Source organism: Juglans microcarpa x Juglans regia, chromosome 7S (genome assembly GCF_004785595.1).
Source record: "Juglans microcarpa x Juglans regia isolate MS1-56 chromosome 7S, Jm3101_v1.0, whole genome shotgun sequence".
NCBI classification, from domain to species: Eukaryota; Viridiplantae; Streptophyta; class Magnoliopsida; order Fagales; family Juglandaceae; genus Juglans; species Juglans microcarpa x Juglans regia.
Window position 1 is genome coordinate 2,359,830 of NC_054607.1, and position 19,551 is coordinate 2,379,380.

The window sequence follows — 19,551 nt, forward strand, 5'->3', positions numbered from 1 at the left end:
GTTTGTAGGGGAATTTACAGTGGCTTGCTCTTTTAAGATGGTAGAGGATAATTTCTTGTGGGCTTTTGCAGCTGTTTATGGACCGAACATTGACAATATTAGAAGCCGGTTGTGGGATGAAATGGCTGCTATCTATAGTGGGTGGGGACTTCCTTGTTGCATTGGAGGAGATTTTAATGTAGTAAGGTTCCCTAGTGAAAGATCTGGAAGCACCCGATTACATCCAGCCATGGCTGAATTTTCAGAGTGTATTTTTTACCTGAATTTGGTTGAACTCCCTCTAGTTGGCGGTCTCTTCACATGGTCTAACAGTCAAACTTGGTCCCGGCTGGATAGATTTTTAATATCCCCGGACTGAGAAAGCCATTATCCGGAGGTATGTCAGAAGCAACTTCCGCGTCTATGCTTGGATCATTTTCCAATATTATTAGATGGAGGTGGTATTCAAGGAGGTCTTCGTTATTTCAAGTTCGAAAACATGTGGCTTAAAAGCGATGGCTTCGTGGAGATGGTAAGGCTTTGGTGGTCTTCTTATCAGTTTTATGGTACCCCCTCTTATATTCTTGCAGGCAAACTGAAAGCGTTGAAGGAAGATTTAAAGCTTTGAAATTCCCAATCGTTTGGAAATATAGGGGAGCAAAAGAAAACTTTATTGGAGGAGTTACAGAATCTTGAAAGGATTATTGAGGATAGGGCTCTTACCCCAGAGGAAGCTTCAAGCAAGACAGCGCTGGCATCAAAGTTGGAAAGGGTTTTAACTTTAGATGAGATCTCTTGGCGACAAAAGTCAAGAGCTCTTTGGTTAAAGGAAGGGGATCGAAGCACAAAATTTTTCCATAAAGTGGCTAACTCTCATCGGAGAGCTAACTCTATTGAGATGCTGAAAATCAACGGTAGTGATTGCACAAAGGCCCTTGCGATCCGAGAACATGTGGTGAATTTCTATGATCGTCTATTTACAGAAAATGAGGGTTGGAGGACCAAACTAGATGGACTTGGTTTTGAGTCCATAGAACCACAGACAACATCCTGGTTGGAAAGATCTTTTGAGGAGGTGGAGGTTTTGGATGTGGTTCGTAAGATGGTAAATGATAAAGCACCAGGTCTCGATGGTTTTACGATGGGGTTTTTTCAAACATGTTGGGAGGTCGTGAAAGATGACATTATGGGTGTGTTTCATGAGCTTTTCTGGGCAGGGAAATTCAAGAAAAGTCTGAATGCTACTTTTATTGCTTTGATTCCGAAGAAATCTGGAGCGGTGGAGTTGAAGGATTTTAGGCCCATTAGCCTCATTAATGGGATATACAAATCATTGCAAAGGTGCTTGCTAACAGGTTAGGGGTGGCAATTGATAAAGTAATCTCAAAGCCACAAAATGCTTTTGTAAGGGGTTGTCAGATTCTGGACTCGGTCTTAATTGCAAATGAATGTCTGGATAGTAGATTAAAGTCCAGCACTCCAGGCATTATTTGTAAACTAGATATGGAAAAGGCATATGATCATGTTAACTGGGAATTCCTCTTGTACTTACTGAAGAGATGTGGCTTTGGGGAGAGATGGTGTATGTGGATCAGATGGTGCATTTCTACGGCAAGATTTTCAGTCTTGATCAATGGTAACTCAGAGGGTTTTTTCAATAGCTCTCGAGGCTTAAGACAGGGTGATCCTTTGTCCCTCTGCTTTTCGTTATCGTCATGGAGGCTTTGAGTAGGATGTTATCGGCTGTGGTTAGTCATGGTTTTATGGCTGGTTTTTCTGTGGGTGATCCACAAAGGGGCCTTATCTCGGTCTCCCATTTATTATTCGTAGATGACACTTTAATTTTCTGTGATGCAGAGCAAGATCAACTTAGGGCACTGAAGGCGCTTCTTTTTTGTTTCGAAGTAGCGTCAGGTTTAAGAGTTAACTTCGATAAATCAGAATTAGTGCCTGTTGGAAACGTCAACATTTCTCGACAGTTGGCTAACACTCTTGGGTGCAAGGTCGCTTCTCTTCCTATGACGTATTTGGGGTTACCATTGGGTGCTGCTTCACGGGCTTTGTCTATTTGGAACACAGTTATTGAGAAAATAGAACGAAGATTGGCTGGGTGGAAGATACTGTATTTATCGAAAGGAGGCCGGGTGACGCTTATCAAGAGTACTCTCTCTAACCTACCAACTTACTTTCTATCTTTATTTCCAATTCCAGCTAGTGTGGCGGCGCAAATCGAAAAACTTTATCTGGATTTCTTATGGAGTGGGATGGGAGATGAATTCAAGTTTCATCTAGTCAGTTGGGATAAGGTATGCAGACCAATTCCTTCAGGTGGATTGGGGATAAAGAATTTGAAAACTTTTAATCGGGCATTGCTTGGGAAATAGCTTTGGAGATACAATGTGGAACCAGAAGCTCTATGGAAATTAGTGGTTGATTGCAAACATGGTAAGATGGGAGGGAGTGGCGTACTAGAGAGGGGAATGGGTCCTATGGGGTGGGGGTTTGGAAGCATATACGACGTGATTGGGGGGTGTTTTCTCGTCATACTAAATTTTTGGTGGGGGAGGGCACTCGTATAAAATTTTGGAGAGACATTTGGTGTGGGGAGGAGGCTCTAGCAGTTGCATTCCCTTCTGTTTTTCGTGTGGCATGTGATCAAGAGGCTTCTGTGGCGGATCTCATGGTTCGTTCAGGGGATCAACTCCATTGGAATGTCATCTTTAGTAGAGCAAATACATGACTGGGAACTTAACAGTGTTGAGGCCTTTTTCAGTCGAGTGTATTCTACGAGGATGTCTGGTTTGAGAGAAGATAACCTGTGGTGGAATTCGGCATGTAAGGGTATTTTTTCGGTTCGCTCCTTCTATAAGTCCCTTACTAAGCTTCGAAACACGCATTTTCCTTGGAAAGGTGTGTGGAGGAATAAGGCACCTCCAAAAGCACTATTTTTCACTTGGACAGCAGCTCTGGGTAAGATTTTGACCACTGATAATCTGTGGAAGCGCCAGGTTATTATTCTAGAATGGTGTTGTATGTGCAAGAAAGCTGGCGAGATATTGGATCATCTTATGCTACATTGTGAGATAGCTAGAGCATTGTGTAGCGATGAGTTCATACGTATAGGGTTGATTTGGGTCATGCCTGCTACAGTGGTAGAGTTATTGGCTTGTTGGGCAATGCCGGGTGGTGCTCCACAAATCAAAGCTATGTGGAAGATGGTTCCTATTTGTATTATGTGGTGCATATGGCAGGAGCGTAATGAGCAGACATTTGAGGATAAGGAGCTGACATTAGAGGATCTTAGAATTTTCTTTTACCGCACCTTACTTCTATGGGCTAGTGCTGTAGATTTTAATGGCCTAACTGTACATGATTTTCTTCTTTCTTTTTTAGCAACTAGATAGGTCCTATCTCTTGTATTCCACCTTGTATACCTGGGCTTGGCCTATTCTTATTTATACTACCGTTTACTTATAAAAAAAAAACTATTTATAGCCCTTTTGTTCTGGGGGGAGGAATGCTTGTAATCAGAGTCTTCACCTTGAGAAAGAGTATTACTTGTTCAAATGGTTGGATGCTCTCAGTCTGTTTTCTAAGGATCATAAATGCTCACTATTGTCACTTAAGTCATTATAGTGGTTCTTCTTTTAGTGTCACCTTTCAGTGTCTTAGAAACTGGGCCACCTGGGTGAAGGTAATGTGATATTTAATATTTATTGACCCTGTTCAATGTTCTTCATTAAATTAATTGTTACAAACTATTCTTCATGATGATTATGTGTTCCTATAGTTGGTGCCGTTCTAAGTATTCATGGTGTTTTTTCCTCTTTATATTTTTAAGAGTTCCTGTTATACTGTTGCCTAAATGATGTTTAAATCAGTAATTCGTGCCTCTATCTTTATATTGTTTTGTGTTCACCTTTTTCTGCCTGATGCATGACATTGGAGTGAGCAAGCAAAGCCATCTCGGTATTGGTTTCCCACAGTATTTCTCACCACACCACATACTCCTCTGTTCAGAGGATTTGTTGATTGAGTGCCCCGGGACTATAATTATGGAAAAGGGAACACTGCATCTTGGAAATGTTACGCTTGTTTTAATGTTGTTTTGTTTGTCATGCTATTTGCCCATATGTCTTATTTTTACTTATTTTATTTGTCAATGTTCTGTATACAGGCTCCAGCATCTGAGATTCAAGATAAAATATCTTTTATCATCAATAATATCTCAGTTGCTAATATTGAAGCTAAAGCAAAAGAATTCACTGAAATTTTTAAAGAACAGTACTATCCCTGGTTTGCACAATATATGGTTATGAAAAGGTTAGAAACTTTGTGATTTACTCCTTTTTTATGTTAGCATTCATGGAAAAGCACATATTAGAAACGTGCATTCACGATCTCTTAATTTTGTATATGCTAATCATATCTGATGCTTTTACTTTTGGGAATCCTTGTATAACAGTTACCCTTAGCTTACACCATTGGTAATTGTGTTTATCACTGTCCAGTCCTCTATGAATATCTACCAAATTTTTAACGGGAGGACTTTTAATTGGGTTTTCATGACTTGTCAATGCACACACATATGTGTACACTCGTACACACATTCACACACATATATACCTTGCTGCTGCGTTTTTACCATCTCCATAAGATTTCCTATCGCTCATTACATTCTGCCTAATTTTATGACAGAGCAAGCATTGAGCCAAATTTTCATGACTTGTATATGAAATTTCTGGACAAGGTTAATTCAAAGACTTTGAATAAAGAGATTGTTCAAGCCAGTTATGAGAACTGCAAGGTTAATGTCATGTAACTATTTTTCTAATGCATTTGAATAACACAGTGGGATAATGTTTGGTATTTTTTTCCAGGTTCTTTTAGGGTCTGAGCTTATAAAGTCAAGTTCTGAAGAGCGTTCATTGCTTAAAAACTTAGGTAGTTGGCTTGGGAAGTTAACAATTGGGAGAAATCAAGTTTTAAGGGCTCGTGAAATAGATCCTAAATCATTGATTATAGAGGTGATAATTTGGCCTATGCTGTCTACTTGAATTTGGTTATGCAACATTAGATTTTTGTTTTTCATCTTTCAAGTGCCCCTTGAGATCAACTTATCAGGAAAAAAAAAAAAAGGGTGCCCCTTGAGATCATATATTACATATTTTGTTATTTGATTTTTGTCTTCTTTCTCTCTCATGGGTCGGTGGGGACAGGCATATGAGAAAGGATTGATGATTGCAGTAATACCATTTACTTCTAAGGTATGGATGTGCTGACAATTGTAGCTTTTGCCCTAAACTTTGGTCTCTTGATCTTAACTGTCAACTTCTAGATAGGTGTCTCTCTTGTATGCCCCTTTTGTACTTGAGTTGCGCTTTTTGTGCTTGTTAGTAAAGAATTATCACTTGTAAAAAAAACTATCAACTTCCTGCTGCAGATTCTGGAACCGTGCCAAAGCAGCCTAGCATATCAACCTCCCAATCCTTGGACCATGGGCATTCTTGGGCTACTTTCAGAGATATATTCAATGCTGAACTTGAAAATGAACCTTAAGTTTGACATTGAGGTTGGCATACACCTGAGCCTTCCTGCTATAATGGTTCTCGCTTACTACTTATATCTACCTTATCCTTTTCCCATTTTAGGTCCTATTCAAGAACCTAGGTGTTGATATGAAGGATGTTACACCAACCTCTCTTCTCAAGGATCGAAAAAGGGAAATTGAAGGGAATCCTGATTTTTCTAACAAAGATGTTGGAGCATCCCAACCACAGTTAGTTGCTGAAATGAAATCCGGAATGGTATCTCCAATGAATCAAATTGAGCTACCGCTTGATGTTGGTGGTACATCTAATTCTGGTGGCCACACACATTTATTATCTCAGGTTTGTTGGTTTTGAGATTTTGAATATTAGTTCCCCACACCCCCCCCCCCCCCCCCCCCCCCCGGGCCTCTGTGTTTGTGTGTTCTGTGCATCCTAAACTCCCAATTAATTCTGTGGGTTCAGTATGCTGCTTCCCTTCATCTCCCTTCTGGTACGTTGATTGAGGATGAAAAGCTATCAGCTTTAGGACTGGCTGATCAGCTCCCCTCTGCTCAAGGACTATTACAAGCCACTCCATCCCAGTCACCTTTCTCTATTAGTCAGGTGTGGTTTCATTTTCTTCCACGGGTTTTGATTAGAATTGATTTTGATTTATTTTGACAAAGTAGCACATCTTTTTTACTAATTAGGTGTTTCGTTTGTTGTTGTAGCTTCCTGCGCCAATACCAAACATTGGAACCCATGTTATTATCAACCAGAAGCTCAGTGCTTTGGGCTTACACCTGCATTTCCAGAGGTTTGAAGCTGAAAATTCTCTTTTACTGCCGGTTCAGTACTTTGATCAGTACTCATGACAAGCTCAACTCTGTTATATATTACAGGGCAGTTCCAATTGCGATGGATAGAGCTATTAAAGAGATAGTATCTGGTATTGTTCAGCGCAGTGTATCTATAGCAACTCAAACAACAAAGGAGCTTGTTTTAAAGGTTTGTCTACTCAGCTCAAAAACCTTGTCTCTTTTCTCTCTATCATGCCCCCATCTTCATCTTTTTTTCGAAGCACCTTCAATTTGAATATTTACTCCCAAAAACCAATGCATTGATTGGTGTTCCATACGCAAACTTGACGACTTTCTTGCATCCTCAGTGGTTGTTGCCACCTCTAACTTTTCTGACTTATTTATATTTTTTTAAAAATCTTTTTGTTCCATGTATTCTGATTCCTGTGTCTCCACTGCGGTCAATTTTTTTTGCATGTATTATTATAGATTCTTGTCATAGTAGTGGTCAATTTTAGTTTCCATAAATCGTCTTTATTCCTTTATCCACAAGAACAAAAAAGAAAGTGAAAACAAATAAAGCATGAGACCACTCGCTGAATCAACCTATTAGTTCATTTATGGCCAAGCTGAAGAATTAATTTTCAAAAAAATTATTAAGTTGAAAAGTCAGCAGATGATATGTGTTTAGGGTGAAATACCGCTTGAATCTAGAGTTAGCTAGTTCCTGTAATCCTGTTATGGCTCAAATTTCAGTTTTTGCTTCAGTTCTTCTGAACCTTGCACTTGCTCTTATAATGACCCTTGTATTTGTGCATGGAAAAATGTTTTATTTTAGCTTAGAACTCTTGCATGAGCATCTTTCTTCTTTCAATTTAGAACATCAGAAATATCCCAGCCTTCCCTGGCCTGTTTGGGATCCTCAGATGCCCACATCAGCAAAGCTTCCTAGCTCTAATGTTATATCTATTGGCACTTTATTGAAAATTTGAAAAAATACAATGTAGGATTATGCCATGGAATTGGATGAGACACGCATATTTAATGCAGCACACTTAATGGTTGCAAGTCTGGCTGGAAGTTTAGCTCATGTAACATGCAAGGTAATATTTCACGTAAAATTTCAGAATTTCTTTCCCGTTTGGTTTGTTTTGGAAAAAGTATCATTGTTATTTTTGGTGACATAACTTTTTATTAATGATCAGAAAGGTACAATCAAGTACAAAAGGAGTATACAGTTGATTTTGTAATACATATCTGTTGGAATGTCTGCTTTTGTTTTGTGGTGTTGACTTTGGTTTGTGGTTTGCTAGGAACCCTTACGTGGTTCAATATCAAGTCAACTGAGGAATTCACTTCAGGGTCTGAATATTGCAAATGAACTTTTAGAACAAGCTGTACAACTTGTTACCAATGACAACCTTGATCTTGGCTGTGCAGTCATTGAACAGGCTGCCACTGATAAGGTTAGCTCTGATGATTATGTATTTTATTTTTTTTTGGGTGTCTACTTTACCTTGGGGTGGATAGAACCGTTCAAATCTGGTAAAGATTTCTTCTGGCACTGTCTACTCAAGGTGTTCAACTATTGGAGGCAAGATAAGAAGCATCTAATTTTATAGTGTTTCAACTAGAATATTTAAAAAATTTTGAGAATAGAAGGCTATTCGCTTTGAAGAAAAAAGCAGTTCGTATGATGACCTAGAACTGTTAAACAGTTCCAATAGCTGTTCTGTTTGAAGACAATAATTTGATGTCATTCCCACGAAAACGTTTGAGTACGCCTATATATATGAAAATGAAACCTTCGATTACCTACAAAAAACAATTGAAAAGGGAAATTAATTTGAACAACGTAAGATCCTTAAAACATTTATGCCCACCAAGGTTGGAAAATGGGGGCAATGTAAAAGTTGACCCTTTGTCATTTTGATGTTAAATGATCTCTGCAGAAGATTCATTTTCATGGTATAGCCCTGTATTTTATTTTTAGAAAGTGCTCGTTTGAACAACGTTAGGTTGTTTTTGACTCGCAACCCACCTAAAGATATTAAGGTGCAAACTTAAACCTGTAACTAGATGGAATTTGAGCTCATCATCACCAACTCTGCCCTACATGAAATACTTCTGAAGCTTCTCAATGCAATTAGCCACACCGATGGATATAGGGAAAAGTGACAAATGGTAAGTTGGCAGATTGGATAATGTGATTTTAATTTATCTTGCCTTAAATGATGCCCAAAAAGGAGTCCCTGCGGTCGTGGTATCTCAAAGGTCAAGATGTCACCCTACAACCAAATTTTCTGTGCTTTTTTAACCTATAAAAAAACATTGTCAATTCAACTTTGTATATATTCTAGGGCATAACCTTTTGTTTCATCAAACAACACTATAACTGACCTAAAGGGGTGGTGTAGTGATCTTGGGCCAAATGCTATACCCTATGTCCTGGGTTCGAAACTTCGCATTCACACTCTTGGGGCCATTGGACTGGAGGAATTTCCTCTTGGGCCTATGCATCCCAGAATTAGTCAGGACTTTGTTCCTAGATGCATGGCGCCTATAAAAAAAGAAAGGAACAGCTCCATAACTTTCTTTCTCTATTACCCTGCTCTTTTTTAGCGATTCACTTGTGATTATTGGGAAAAGATGGAGTGATTGCGAATTTTTCTTATTTGTTTCAATTAATGGGTTTATTTATGGACCCTTGCTTATTGTAGGCAATACAAACCATTGATGGGGAAATAGCTCAACAACTTGCTTTGAGAAGGAAGCATAGAGAGGGTGTTGGTTCCACATTTTTTGATGCAAACATGTATACACAAGGTTCAATGGGTGTTGTACCAGAGGCCCTCCGCCTTAAATCTGGTCATCTGTCCCTTTCTCAACAGCGAGTTTATGAGGTAGGTACCTACTGGGTTTTTGCATGAAATATAATATGGTGCTGAGAAACATGGTGTTTAAAGTATGTTCTGTTTTTTTTTTTGGCATTCCCTCTCTGTGCTAGGACTTTGTTCGGCTTCCCTGGCAAAACCAATCTAGCCAGAGTTCACATGCTATGTCTTCAGGTCCTGCTTCATCCTCCAGTACTGGTCTGACTGGTGCATATGGCCCAGCATCTGGACAACTAAATCTTGGCTACTCATCTGGCACGGGAGGCACAGGATTTGAAGCAACCTCAAGGGCACAGGATGAGTCAATGGAATCTAGTTCAGCTTTGCATCTTAGGTGTTTTATCTACATGATGTATGTTGATTTCTTATATTTTCTAAAGTTCTATTGCTAATATGCTTGGATTTCCTTGTAATTATGCAGTGGTTCCTCAATTCACATTGGAGTTGCGGATGCTGTTACCCAGATTAGTTCTGAAAATGATCCTGCCACTGCTTCATTTCATCCAACTGCTTCAGCCTCTGAGTTGCATTCATTGGAGTCCTCTGATATTGCAAAAGTTAGAGATTTAATCTCTTGATGAGGTTTTCTGTTATTGAGGTCTTAATGTCTGTTGTTGATGTATGCTTCTCATTTTTTGCAAGGAATCTGGAGATGCTTCACAGTCATTACCTTCACCAGTCACCACTGAGCGCCTTGGAAGTAGCATATCAGAACCCACACTCGCTACTAGGGATGCATTGGATAAGTACCAGATTGTTGCACAGAAGGTTGCAAAAGAACTCTTCTGCTTTTTTTTTTTTTTCTTTTCCCTTCCGCTTCTTTTTTGCCTTCTCTACAATTTACTTCACAAGAGTATACTTTTAGTTTTGAACAAAATGGAGCTTGTGGTTCCATGTATTATTTTTTCCTGCGGGTTTCTTTCAGTTTTGTTACTTTTGCTTAAGAAACACTTGAAAATATTCTGCTGGCTCCCTGTTTGTACGGCAACACTTTCACTTTTGAACAAAATGGAGCTAGCGGTTCCATTTATTATTTTTTCTTGAGGGTTTCTTTCAGTTTTGTTACTTCTACTTAAGAAACACTCCCTGTTTTTATGGTTTCAGTTGGAAGCTTTGCTAAATAACGGTGGAAAAGATACTGAAATTCAGGTATTGGTTCTCTCTGTCCTCTTGGTATGTACTACCGCCATACCATTCATTATCAGTGTTACATTACTGGGGTATCGATTGTGCCTTGTTCCATTTCTCCTACTTGTTTTTCCTAAGTCTTAGGTATTTTCTCTTGGTAAGTTTATTTACATTTGAAATTGCATCTTTTGGGGTATACTGATGTTCAGGGAGTCATTGCTGAAGTTCCTGAAATCATAATCCAATGCATAAGTCGAGATGAAGCTGCCTTGGCTGTTGCACAAAAGGTATTCTTCCTTTCATAACAGAACATCTTGGTTTATGCATTTTTTAAATGCAGTATAGCTTGAGCTGTTTTGGTTGCTTTACAATCTTATTTTGGTGTTCAATCTACTGCCTTAAATAGCTGTGCAAGGGACCATCTACCTTTGGAGATCTTTTAATGTATATTTTTCTATGATTTGGTTTATATTATGTATTTTTATACAGGTCTTCAGAGGTTTATACGAGAATGGGTCAAATAAGATTCATGTTGGTGCTCATCTTGCAATTCTGACTGCTATTCGTGATGTTTGCAAGCTTGTTTTTAAGGAGCTCACTAGCTGGGTATGTTATATTGCACCTTTTTCCGATTTCTTAAGATGCATAATATACTTTGAGAAGTCATGTTCTCCTCAGCTTAGGGCTGGTTCCTTCATTTTTTTACCACACATGTTCTACTTTAAGTTATGTATTAATTTTGGACAAGCCTTATTTATTTCCAATGGACTTGTCTTTGCTGATCTCTGTCACATGTTATCCCATGGTTTATGAATTGAGCTTTCCTTGTTGTTTGGGGAACCTCAGAGAATCTTCTTATTATTTTCCTATCTCATAGGGTATTAATGATCTTTGCTTCTATGCTTCCGCAAACTGAAGTTTTATTAGGTTGTTGTTAGAGGGAGACCTGTTCTAGATATACTATAATGTCCCTGCTGTTGATACTCCTGTTTCTTGTCATGGTGTATGTGTTCCATCTCTCCATCATAACACAAGTTTACATATTATTCATCCAGGTTATTTACTCAGATGAGGAACGGAAGTTCAACAAAGATATAACTGTTGGCCTTATTCACAGTGAATTGCTAAACCTTGCCGAGTACAATGTTCACATGGCAAAACTAATTGATGGGGGCAGGAATAGTATGTAAACGGACCTTCACTTTACATAATTTATGCCGAGTACTACAAATTGATGTGACTGACTAAATGTATGAATCTGCAGAGGCTGCAACCGATTTTGCAATTTCCCTTCTGCAAACTTTAGTCATCGAAGAATCTAAAGTTATTTCTGAACTACACAATCTTGTTGATGCTTTGGCAAAGGTTTATCTTGGTTTAATTTGTGTAAGTTCGGTCTATGGGGATGTGTAAATACATTTTCTTACCAAGTCTAATTTGCAGGTTGCTGCAAAGCCTGGGCCTCCTGAGTCATTACAACAGCTGGTTGAGCTTGTGAAGAATCCTGCTGCTGGTGTGGTTGCTATATCTGGTGTTAACGTGGGAAAGGAGGATAAAGCCAGGCAATTAAAGGAAAAAAAGGTCACTGGATATCTCTCGGTACACTGCTACATGAAGTTTGATAATAATTTCTCCTGATTCTAAAATATTTTCTTTCTGCTGAGACAGGCTTCTGGGTACTCTACTGCCAGCAGGGAAGACTATAATAATGCAGAAACTGTAGAACCAGATCCTGCTGGTTTTGGTGAGCAGGTACTTGATGTTAAATTCTATATATTTTTAGGCTCAAGAAACGCGGTTGAAGGATGTACAGCTAACGGGCTTGACTAAAAATGCCTGATTTAGCATAATGAAGTGGGCACATAAATGAAAAAAGGTTATATTGGTGTATCTGACATTTTTTTTATAAGTAATTAATTTTTGGTAAGTGATTTGACGACCCTGATACATTATATTTTTAAAATATGCATTTTTTTTTCATTTTCATTTTTTTTGTATCAATGTGTTGATTCCTTTCATTTGGGTTCACTAAAGGAAGGATTTGAGCCTGAAAGATGGTAACTCCATGTCAAAGTGTGTGATACCCCATATAATAAGGATAAGGGTAGTGGTGTATGAGATCCCACATTGCTTGGGAAGGAGAAGTTCTTGCTCTTTATAAGGTTCCAATGGGGCTCCAATTGTATCATTGACTAGTCCTTTTGGAGTATAGGCCATGTGGTTTGGGGCGTTACAAAGTGATCCGCAAATTTTTGCATTTTAGTCACTTATTGTTTTAGTTTGACAGTCTCATTTGGATATCATGTAAATTGAAGAGTCTAATGCGACTGTTAAATCCAAGTTGGATGCTTCGAGGTATACTATGGAACCTAGGGGTATTAGGTTTAGTTGGACTAAAACCATGTGCATGGAGTTCAAGTTTAACAAAAGTTTACTCTTCAGAAAAAAAAAAACACACACACACACACACACACACACACACAAGTAGAATGGGAAGTGGGTAAAACTTAATGGCAAGAGACACTTTGGATTGATGATCAGCATCTTAAATCTATAATTCATGAAGATAGAGACACTATGGAGACCTTACTGTTGGAATCAGTGAACAACTGAACACTTGGGAACTTTTTCAACCCTAGGACGTGAGGAGCCGACATTGAGGTGGTGAATTGATTCTGTCATTAGGAGCTTTTAGGAGTCATCAGCTTGTTGTCCCCGGCTTAGTTTTATTAAGTTAAAGGCAAAACTTAATACAACTGCCATAAGGCTAATTATACTCCGAGTACAAACTATTAGGCTGTTAAGAAGCAAAAGGAACATAGCGAAATGAAAATGTTAAGGTGGAAGGTATATTTCTTGTATACTTTCATATGCACTTGGATTGTGCCTTTTAATGAAGCTGTATTACTTTACAATATATATATATATATATATATATGTTAAGGAGGATGACTAGAGTTTCCTTTTTTTCTTTTTTTTTTTTTTTTTTTTTTTTTTTTTTTGGGTGCTATTCAAGTACATGTGGTGTATACAAGAGGAGCACCTAACTAGGTAGGTGAAGGAAAACAGAAGGATAGAAAATCCAAATTTGAAGAAAAATGGGTTGAGCAATTATAAGTCGACTTCCAAGCATATAGAATTTTTAGCACCATGGAACAAAGCTCATTCATTGTTGTCTCACAATGTTCAAAGTTTGCGCATCAAGTTCCTTCTACACCATATTATGCAAAAAGGAGCCATCATCTAAACTTCCAAGCAACAATGGCCTACATCTTAACTTCTTCAGGAAGCCAAATAACTCTACTACCTCGTAGGGGCATCACTAGTCCTCATTATTCTTTCTACTTTGTAGTGCAACAAAAGATGATTTGTTGTTTCCCTGCTTTTCTTGCACATACCACTCCAATATATCAATAAAATGAATCCGCCACTCTGATTCCCTTCTCTCGGCATATGGAGGGGAATGGAGGCAGTTGGCACTAGTTGGGGATGCTACTCAGTAGGGCCCATATCACTGGTCTTTCAGCCAAATCTGTGTCACCAAGCAGAACTCCTCTGTCTTGAGCCTTTATCTGTCTTTCGGCCATTGGAGTCTGAAATCTGAAACCTCTGATTGGGTCTTGTAGAAAGTTGAGACTTTCATCATTTTGTCAGAATTCTGTGCGAAGGACTTGGAGAGGAACTCATGGCCCTTTTTGTGACTGTTGAAGCTAATATAAGTTTTGTTGACTTGATATCCAGTCTAATAAGCATCAGAGAATTAGAAAAGCTGACATGCTCCATAAATTATGGCTAAAAAATTGGTAGCGCAAGTTGATGAAGAGGTAAGGAGAGAGCTATCAAGTTTCTTTATGAAGCTTAAAACTATTGTCGTGGAATATGAGGGTGTTGAACCAAGAGGGCAAGTGCCTGTGGATTCGGAAATTGATTAGAGTGTGGAAGACAAAATCATTTGCCTTCCTGAAATAAAGATGAACTACATGTCTGGGAGAATTGTGCGTAGTTTGTGGAGTAGTGCTTCTTAGGACAGGAAGTGTTAACACTTTCCCCATTCCCATCTCAAACAAGTAAAAAAAATCAGGGATGTGATTCTATTCTGTGGCCTTTGGGTTTTAAGTTTATTATGATTGGACATTTATGCTCATTATGGAGTGTTTAAATAGAGGTGTGATTAAATAAAATAAAAACAAAAACGTAACAGTAATGTACATGTAAAATATTTGTGATCGAAACATTTGTTGAGGTGTGTTAATATGGTGTAGGTTTCTTTTCTGTTTGCGGAATGGTACCGGATATGTGAGCTGCCTGGGGCAAATGATGCAGCCTCTACCCATTTCATCTTACAGTTGCATCAGAATGGACTACTGAAGGGGGATGATGTGACAGATCGCTTTTTCCACCTCCTGACGGTGAGGTTTCTCTTTACAGCTATTATATTGTTGAACTAATTTTCTGAGATGCACGATACCCTTTGTGTAGCTTCTATAGATTGTAATTGTTGAGTTTCCATCGTTTCTTGTATCAAGTGTTCCTGTTGCATTCTACCTGTGTTCTTGGGCTAGCCCCTCTTATGGGTTTTAAATGTTCGATTACTCTAAAAGGAAAAAAACAGCTCTGAGATGCGTATTTAACCCCTAATTCTCATATCAGGAAATTTCTGTTGCACATTGTCTTTCTTCTGAGGTAATAAATTCAGCCACGTTGCAATCGCCCCAACAAGTGCAGAATCTTTCCTTCCTTGCAGTTGATATCTATGCAAAACTTGTATTTTCAATCCTGAAGGTATATTTATGCAATCTAAATGCAAATACATCATATATAGCTTCCTTCTTTTGTATCTTTTTCTTTTCAAATATAAATATTAATTTGATTGTTTTTGGAGCAGGGATCAAGCAAATTCTTTCTTTTGTCTAAGGTTAGTCCAAAGTCCAAACTAAAAATGTATTTTTTTCCTTTTCTTGTCTCTAATGCGCCTACTTAGCTTAGGGCATGCCTTTGTTTTTTTCTATTAGAATTCTGTACATGGCTTTGCCTATTCATTATCAATAAAATTTGTTTACTTGTAAAAAAAAAAAATGTATTTTTTCCCCTCCCCTTTATTCTTGGATAATGTTTTGTGCTCTATGAATGTTATGTGACAGATTCTGGCAGTGACTGTTAGATTCATCCAGAAAAATGCAGACGAGAAGAAAGAATCTTTTAATCCAAGACCCTATTTTAGATTGTTCATTAACTGGCTGCTGGATCTGAGTTCCCTGGATCCTATTATTGATGGTGCAAACTTTCAGGTGTGGATAGTTGTCATTTGCCTTTTACCGTTGTCTCAATGATTTTCTAATATGGTGCTGTATGTTACAGATTTTGGCAGTGTTTGCAAATGCATTTCATGCTTTGCAGCCCCTTAAAGTTCCTGCATTCAGGTTAGCTCATTGCATTTGTTTATTAGCAGTCAGATGGTAGGATTTTACTTGTGGGCTTCGATTCTGAGATAAAATATCAATTTGAAGGGTTTTCAAGCACTTTTTGTTGGTGTGCTGACTTCCTGGTTGATTTTTATAGATGTCAGCTAATTTGTGAGGAAGAACTGTTGAATCATAAGATTTTTGTTGGATTAAGCATCCACTTTAGGATATTAATTTGCAAACCTGCTAGTCAGATGATCTCTTTGCTTTACTAAGCTCACTTGTTGGACAAATGGAGATCAGTTTTCACTAGGATGGCTCAAGAGATGCATTAAATTGGAAATGATCTGTAACTAAATTTGAAGGTTTTAATTAAATTGAAGTATCAGTTGAAGGCACAAATCTGCTTTTGTCTCTGACTCTTTGTTCCTGAAGCAAAGAGTTCATAGCCCAGAAGATACCCATGGGCCTCTGTCAGAGTATTAAAAATATGGCCGCATTTAAGAATCTTTGAAAAGTTGGGTTGGTGATTAGTTGATTTCATTTTCAAGCAAAATCGGGTGCAGGACTCGAGCAATAAATTGCCATGTTACTCACATATCAGACCACTCATTTACCATGTTACCAGATATTTGACTCATGTAAAATTTATCATAAACAATAACTTCTAGCTGTCATATCAGACCACCTTATATAGTTTTTTGATGCTGTTAAATTTGGAATTTTGCAGGGAAGATGAACAGTAATAATCTTGCCATCTAGATACTAGGAAAATGACCGAAACTTTTGTAATGTAGGTTCATTTAATTCAATCAATTTTTGCCAACTTGACCATGGCCAATTTTGTCTTTGCTTAAGATTTCTGTCGAGTGGCTATTAGGTTCAAAATGTTATAGTCAGATTCTTCGTGGGATCTGCCAATAGATGAGAAACTAATTGGATGGAGCTGTTTGTACCACCCCTAGAAGATTTTAGAATGGAGTGAATACATTACGAGTAGTTTTAGATCTGTGGATAATTGGCTGTGAAGGTTTCCAAGGGGTGGTTGAAGAAGCCGTTGGCATGTTTTTGCTAATCATCAAGTACGCATTAATTATGGTTGTGGGTGGGATACTTTGAAACGGTTTTTTTGGAACAGGGTTATAGTTCTTTACATCATTGTTTTGGCATTCAGGTGTTAAATATGGAAAGTTTCATGTGTAAATGAATATTTATATCACTTCTAACTCGGTTGGAATGCTTCTTCAGCTTTGCATGGCTTGAGTTGGTGAGTCACAGGAGTTTCATGCCAAAAATGCTCACTGTAAATGGTCAGAAGGGTTGGCCTTACATCCAGCGCATGCTGGTAGACTTGTTCCAATTCATGGAGCCATTTTTGAGAAATGCTGAGCTTGGAGTGCCGGTTAGTCTCTTTATTACGAGTTTCTCTGTTCACAGCCACTTTAAAGTTAATTAAGATAACTATTCTTTATTCTTTCTTTAATATCAACAGGTTCATTTTCTGTATAAAGGCACACTTAGGGTACTGTTAGTGTTGCTTCATGATTTTCCTGAGTTCCTGTGTGATTACCATTTCACCTTCTGTGATGTAATTCCTCCGAGCTGCATACAAATGCGAAATATTATCCTTAGTGCATTTCCCCGTAATATGAGGCTGCCGGATCCATCTACTCCCAATTTAAAGGTACCTGATCGATCATGTATGATCACTTGTAAATTATTTGTTAAGAGAAATTCTAGATGGCACTGATTTTCTTTCATATGCAGATTGATTTACTTGCGGAAATCAGTCAGTCCCCACGCATTCTTTCTGAGGTTGATGCAGCTCTTAAAGCAAAGCAGATGAAGGCTGATGTAGACGAGTATCTCAAGGTATTTGGTTTCTTTAGCCTACAATACTAGAAAATACAGGGAGAAACGGAGTTTCACTCAATACAGACATTTGCTTTTATTTTTCTTTTTTCTTTTTTCCTTTTTTCTTTTGTGCTTTTGTGTTTCTTTCCTTGAATATATCATCTGTATATCCCTTGCGGTATTTTTGGGACATTTCCGTCCTTAGATTCTAGTACCTCTTCCCATCTTTAATTATTAATTTGTAGTTAATTCTTTCAAATATTAAATTCTTTTTCAATTTTTTTGGGGTAAATTCTACAGACTAGGCAACCTGGGTCCTTTCTGACTGATCTGAAGCAGAAACTCCTCCTCTCACCAAGTGATGCTGCCGCTGCTGGTACCCATCACAATGTTCCCTTGATCAACTCCCTTGTGCTTTATGTTGGAATGCAGGTACTGTGATTGTTGTCCTATTGATGTATTTTTACAAGCCTCTCAAGGACCACCATTGATTATTACTAGACCGACTTGGCCAGTTTCTTTACGTTTTTAATGTTTTGCCCAGGGTTCTTACTTTCGTCTTCCGAACCTGTTAATGTTGATGCCACCAATGTATTAAGAAATATTATTGGTTCTTTTTGTCCCTAGTTTCTTGTCTAATTGACAACTATGAACTTGGCAAAGTCTTTCAAACGGATGTCACGAATTTATGTGTGTTACTCCCCTCTGTTCTAAATCTCTGATGCTTATCATCTTATTCTTCTACAGGCCATCCAGCAGTTGCAGCCGAAAACTCCTCATGCTCAGTCCACTGCCAACACTGTCCCATTGGCTGTGTTCTTGGTTGGTGCTGCCTTGGACATCTTCCAGGCTCTAGTAGTGGACCTAGACACCGAAGGACGCTATCTCTTTCTCAATGCAGTTGCTAATCAATTGCGCTATCCAAATACCCATACTCATTATTTCTCCTTCATCCTTCTTTACTTGTTTGCCGAATCAAACCAGGTAGGAAATGCTATATTTTCAACTGTATTTCATATTATTTGGACTGTTTTGAATTTCAGAACTGATGTTGAATATGGTGGTCCATTTTTATTTTTTATTTTTATCAATAAACAAAATTTTTATTGAAAATAAGAAAAGACAAGAGCCTAATAGTACGGGGGACATATACAAGAGCATCACCTATGCATGATAATCTAGTAATACAAGAAATTTATGAAAGTTTATGCTGTTGAAATCACTGGAGTAAAGTATTAAAAAAGAAAGTTCTAAGATTTTTTATTGACTGCTCATGACGTTCGTCTCTCCTCCAAAGACACCAACAATAGACATAACGGAGCCATTCTTACTGCTTGTTCCATAGGCAATATGAACAAGTTGTTTCTGTCGTATCATTGCTTCAACTATTACCAGATCCGTGACATGTAAAACTACTTCATGTCTATACTCCCTACGAAATGGGTGGGGTAATGGACCTTTTAAGTTTCAACACCTCGTACACTCTATTTGGGCCTAAAGAAGAGAATATATATCATGATCAAATATGAATTCTTTCTGATTTTGCTTGTGCTATATTGTTACAAAATTTTATCTTCAGTTTTTATTTATTATTATTTAGATTTTTTTTGGTAGGCTATTCCATCCTTAGATCCTGAGCTTAAAAAGGTTAAAAAATAGATAGTAGTAGTAAAATTATCTGAAGTCAGTTCCAAGATTTCTGCTGTAAATAGTCCATTAAGGGGTTTGCATATGATGATTTGAAGTCATTGTTGTAACGATGACATGTAAAGAATATTCAGCTGCTTGACGAATTGCTAATACCCTTTTGTCGTGGGCAGGAAACAATACAGGAGCAAATAACAAGAGTGCTGTTAGAGCGGTTGATTGTTAATCGACCTCATCCGTGGGGCCTTCTGATTACTTTCATCGAATTAATTAAGGTGGTGATTACTTTTGGTTTTCATGTTTTTCACTTCAAATT

General features: G+C 38.0%; 1 protein-coding gene across 5 annotated transcripts in view; it reads left to right on the forward strand.

Annotated features, from left to right (window-relative positions):
• LOC121241386 (CCR4-NOT transcription complex subunit 1-like) overlaps window positions 1-19,551 on the forward strand; it is a 45,824-nt gene that overhangs the window by 25,899 nt on the left and 374 nt on the right. For 4 of the 5 annotated variants that reach the window (XM_041139137.1, XM_041139139.1, XM_041139138.1 and 1 more), the window contains exons 18-50: window positions 4,157-4,302; window positions 4,678-4,786; window positions 4,860-5,006; window positions 5,199-5,246; window positions 5,423-5,551; window positions 5,631-5,870; window positions 5,994-6,134; window positions 6,242-6,327; window positions 6,413-6,518; window positions 7,318-7,413; window positions 7,624-7,776; window positions 9,031-9,213; window positions 9,318-9,538; window positions 9,626-9,761; window positions 9,847-9,972; window positions 10,309-10,353; window positions 10,542-10,619; window positions 10,822-10,938; window positions 11,388-11,514; window positions 11,597-11,697; window positions 11,776-11,913; window positions 12,001-12,084; window positions 14,595-14,741; window positions 14,983-15,114; window positions 15,218-15,247; window positions 15,474-15,620; window positions 15,691-15,752; window positions 16,983-17,136; window positions 17,227-17,418; window positions 17,502-17,606; window positions 17,889-18,020; window positions 18,336-18,572; window positions 19,409-19,510. In XM_041139137.1, coding sequence (XP_040995071.1) covers window positions 4,157-4,302; window positions 4,678-4,786; window positions 4,860-5,006; window positions 5,199-5,246; window positions 5,423-5,551; window positions 5,631-5,870; window positions 5,994-6,134; window positions 6,242-6,327; window positions 6,413-6,518; window positions 7,318-7,413; window positions 7,624-7,776; window positions 9,031-9,213; window positions 9,318-9,538; window positions 9,626-9,761; window positions 9,847-9,972; window positions 10,309-10,353; window positions 10,542-10,619; window positions 10,822-10,938; window positions 11,388-11,514; window positions 11,597-11,697; window positions 11,776-11,913; window positions 12,001-12,084; window positions 14,595-14,741; window positions 14,983-15,114; window positions 15,218-15,247; window positions 15,474-15,620; window positions 15,691-15,752; window positions 16,983-17,136; window positions 17,227-17,418; window positions 17,502-17,606; window positions 17,889-18,020; window positions 18,336-18,572; window positions 19,409-19,510 — 4,197 coding nt within the window. The remainder of the gene's footprint in view (window positions 1-4,156; window positions 4,303-4,677; window positions 4,787-4,859; window positions 5,007-5,198; window positions 5,247-5,422; window positions 5,552-5,630; window positions 5,871-5,993; window positions 6,135-6,241; window positions 6,328-6,412; window positions 6,519-7,317; window positions 7,414-7,623; window positions 7,777-9,030; window positions 9,214-9,317; window positions 9,539-9,625; window positions 9,762-9,846; window positions 9,973-10,308; window positions 10,354-10,541; window positions 10,620-10,821; window positions 10,939-11,387; window positions 11,515-11,596; window positions 11,698-11,775; window positions 11,914-12,000; window positions 12,085-14,594; window positions 14,742-14,982; window positions 15,115-15,217; window positions 15,248-15,473; window positions 15,621-15,690; window positions 15,753-16,982; window positions 17,137-17,226; window positions 17,419-17,501; window positions 17,607-17,888; window positions 18,021-18,335; window positions 18,573-19,408; window positions 19,511-19,551) is intronic. The other variant, XM_041139141.1, reaches the window with a different exon arrangement.